The 3,726-nt window shown below is 37.0% G+C and overlaps 1 protein-coding gene across 1 annotated transcript in view; it reads left to right on the plus strand.

The window, feature by feature from the left end:
* Positions 1–1,922: 1,922 nt before the first annotated feature.
* Positions 1,923–3,726, plus strand: part of RCOR3 (REST corepressor 3) — a 16,629-nt gene continuing 14,825 nt past the window's right edge. Inside the window, exons 1-2 of the mRNA XM_010145134.1 lie at positions 1,923–1,997; positions 3,576–3,628. Coding sequence (XP_010143436.1) covers positions 1,955–1,997; positions 3,576–3,628 — 96 coding nt within the window. The 5' untranslated portion in view covers positions 1,923–1,954. The remainder of the gene's footprint in view (positions 1,998–3,575; positions 3,629–3,726) is intronic.

The following is a 3,726-nucleotide window of genomic DNA, read 5'->3' on the forward strand; positions in this document are numbered from 1 at the left end:
TTCCTGCTGGAGAAACAGCACTGCACCAAAAAGGGGTGTTCTGGTGGGAGCTGCTTGATAGTCATGTGAAGGTGGCACCTCAGTAAGGGACTGTCACAGCATGCGTGATCTCCTGCAGGCACAAATGATAGGACTCAAACTACTTTTTTTTTCTCCGTAGTACATGAATATTCAGTACATGATAATATCCATGATATCCACTTGTCCGCAGGTGTCTGTCTGGTATCTGTTTTGGAAGGAAAAAACTGAGGGTGTGCCCATGTTAAGTTTAGACATTTCTTGCTCTCAACCTGAAGTTCTGATGCGTTCTCAAGGGGTCCAGTTTTCTCCTCATCTCTTAGTTGAAGAGTGGAGTACAGAGTAGCAGTCATTTACTGAGGACTCCAAGAGAAGTGTTGTGCCTGTATCGTTTTGTATTACTTTCATGAAATGCTGTGTTCCTAATGACTAAAAATGGCATGCTTTTTTTATTCTAAAATAGAATGTTATATTAAGGAATTTGTTCTTATATTTCAGAGTTTAGCACTCCTTATGCCTTGAAACGGTGCTTTATGAATGTACATACATTTTTAACTTGTTACAGAGCTTATGGGACATTTAGGTTATCTGTCTTACACATCTCATTTTGGAAGACGCACGAGTTCTTTTAGTTTTTCTAATTAACGGTTTTGCAAGTTCACAGTCATAACGGATCTAAAGATGATAGCAAATACAAAACACTGCCAAACTACAGAGGGAAGAGCAAGAAAACATAGCACATAATTAGAACGCACTAAGTTGTTCTCTTTTCCAAAGCATTGATTTGTTTTGTTTTGTTTCCTTCAGCAAGATGTAGAACCTTAATATAAAGTCTGGAAGCTTAAAATGGAGTGAAAAGTTATTTGTTTCACTGAATAAAAAAACACGTCCATCTCCAAGAAGGATGCAAGGAACGTTCCTGAGGGTGGTTCCTCAAGGAATTCATACTGATACGAGCATAAATGCTCCCATTGTTGGGCAATGTCTTAGCAAGATAAACTGTTGTAAACAAATAGATTGCAAGAGGCTTCATGTAGTAGCATAAGTTTGTAAAATATTCATGAAAAGTAACTATTAGTTAATGCTTTTCCAGTATTGGGGATTTCCTTTTTTTTTTTTTCCAGTGTGTTTTTAAAAATTAAAGACTCTGATTCAGTGCTTTGTACAAAGTTGCATCGGTATTGCAAAAATTGCTCTGTCCTCCTGATAGATGAGGTAACTTGCACTGCTTCCCTTGCTACGCTGAGGTGGAGGTAAAGCACAAACAAACCTCCCACCACCTCCCCTCAAAAAACCCCAACCAAACAGAAAAGGTGACTTTTAAACCTAACTGCTTTCCACAGCTGCACAATTTGGTCCCCTACAAATATCAAGATTACATGACTATGAAAATCAAAGCTAGAGAGATAGAACAGAATTGTTTGTGGTGTAGTGGTTAGCGTAGTTCCTTGTTGAAAAGATCAGGAATGGTGACTCTGTTCTACCGCCTATCTCATGGGGTTTTTTTTGTTTTAAGGAAGCCTAGTTTAACACAGTAGATCCTGATACTCCTGTGATAGTGAAAAATTTTAGAGTATTAACAGGCAATCAGAATTTCTGGAGGACTCTTCCAAGACAAGTACCTTTAAATTTTGCATCTGTGCCAACTTTAGCAATGTACTTTTATGCTCCACTTGTGAGATCCTGTCTCATATCCAGTTATAGCTGAACTCCCTAAGAGTAATGTTCAAATTCAGCCATTCGATGTCTTAAGGAAATTATGTGGAATTAATGATTTTTTTCCCCTCCTCTTAGTAGCTGGGCTTGACTTCTTAATATGGTTGGCTTTTACTTACTGTCCCTTGAATAGTTGTTCTCTAGAGCATTTTCGTAACTACTGAGACTTACTTGTTTTCTTGCAGGTGCCACAAAATATACTGATAAAGATAATGGAGGGATGCTTGTATGGTCTCCATATCATAATATTCCAGATGCCAAGTGTAAGTCCTTCCCTGCTTAGGAATTTGGATGCTTAAGTATAACTAAATAATTGTTTCTGGTGTGCCTGTTCAATATTGATTTTACATAAAGTGAAAGTGCAAATTAGTAAACACGAAGCTTCTCTATTACTTATTTTTTTGTTTTATTTAGATGCCTCCAGGGAAAGGGAAGATCACCTTCTCTTATTTTATAGTTAAGTCTCCACTGCCTGTGTTGTCTAATCATTGCTGTCTGTGAAACCTGTAGTTATTAGTAAAAGAATAGAACATCTAAACATGAGGAACTTGCTGCTCTAAATGTCTAGGAGGAGTTGGAGTGGATAAATTCAGAAAAGATGTGTTGAGGCCCAGTTCAAGGGGAAAGCGTTACTGCTGTCTTATCAGGAAAAGCTGAGCATTTTCTCCATTCAAAAGTGACCTGACATACAGGAGTCATCTGACTAAATGTGATCGATTAGCTGTTTAATCTAGTTTAAACCTGCCTCCTATGCCAGAATTTCTCATGTGTAGTGTAGGGGAGTAAACCTTGAGGATGCAGTCTCGAGAAGCTGGTCCTCAGGATGGTTTCTACCTATTACCAGTAGTTAGAGGTTTGTGTCCCTCTAGATTTGAGGGAACACGCCTTCTACTACTGCAGAACAGTTAGAAATAAAATGCTCTGCAACTATGGTTATTAAACACTTTCTCCTCTCCTTTAAAGTACAAATAACTCTTCACTGCAACAGTTCATGGCAAGAACATCTCTGGTCTATTTGAATGATGAGGATATAATTATTTCCTTTTCTCAACTGTGATTCCTTTCAACTTCATGAGGTTGCCACTTAACTGTGTACTCTAGAAGGTGAATGGGGAGAGTTTGTTTATTTAAAAACATAAAAAGTGCCCAGTGAAGATCAAAACTAGCAGAACTTGATTGCAAAATGATGGCAAGTGTTCGACTTGGCTTTAGTATGGCCAAATACAACTTTAAAAATACGGTATTGGCGAATTTGTTGACCGTAATTATTGAATTTTCATATTCTCTATTGAAAAGTGATTTTATACCATGGTTAAAAGTAATGTTGATCTATATTAATAATTATATTAATATTGAAGATACACATAATCATTGATCTAGGATCTCTTTATGTTAATTTTTAACGTGTTTGGGAATATGAACAGTAGAGTAGTTCAGTTGTAAACCAAGCCAGGTGTCTGGACACCCCCCAGCATGTCTGTGTTCTTAGAAGTGGGTTCCAAGAAGACACAGCCTTTCAATAACCAGCTACTCTCTGATTTATTTAAACAATTTATGAGCCTCTGTGGCTTTGTTTTAGTAAAAATGTGAAAGAAAACATCTTTTTCCCTGAGAATTAGCTTGTGTAAAAAGTTGATAAAATTTAATGTTGTATTAAAGACAGTGGGCTTATTTATTATTAATAAAGCTAGTAATATATTTAACATTTTTGGGGGATCCTGGGCCTATGCAGTGTATTAAAGCAGGGGAAGTCTGTTTTCGCATGTTTGGCTAATTACGTGCGTCATCTTATAGCAGAACTAAAAGTACTAAAGAATAATTCTGACATCGCTTTGTTGCAGTGGATGAATATATAGCAATAGCAAAGGAAAAGCATGGATACAATGTGGAACAGGTAAGTGCTATGAAATGAGAGTGCTCATTTAAAGGATTTTTTTTATATAAAAGTATAACACAACGCTTTCCCCCCCCCCCTTGGTTACTATTAATTAA

The sequence above is a fragment of the Buceros rhinoceros genome, unplaced genomic scaffold (genome assembly GCF_000710305.1).
Source record: "Buceros rhinoceros silvestris isolate BGI_N320 unplaced genomic scaffold, ASM71030v1 scaffold23971, whole genome shotgun sequence".
In the NCBI taxonomy this organism is placed as follows: Eukaryota; Metazoa; Chordata; class Aves; order Bucerotiformes; family Bucerotidae; genus Buceros; species Buceros rhinoceros.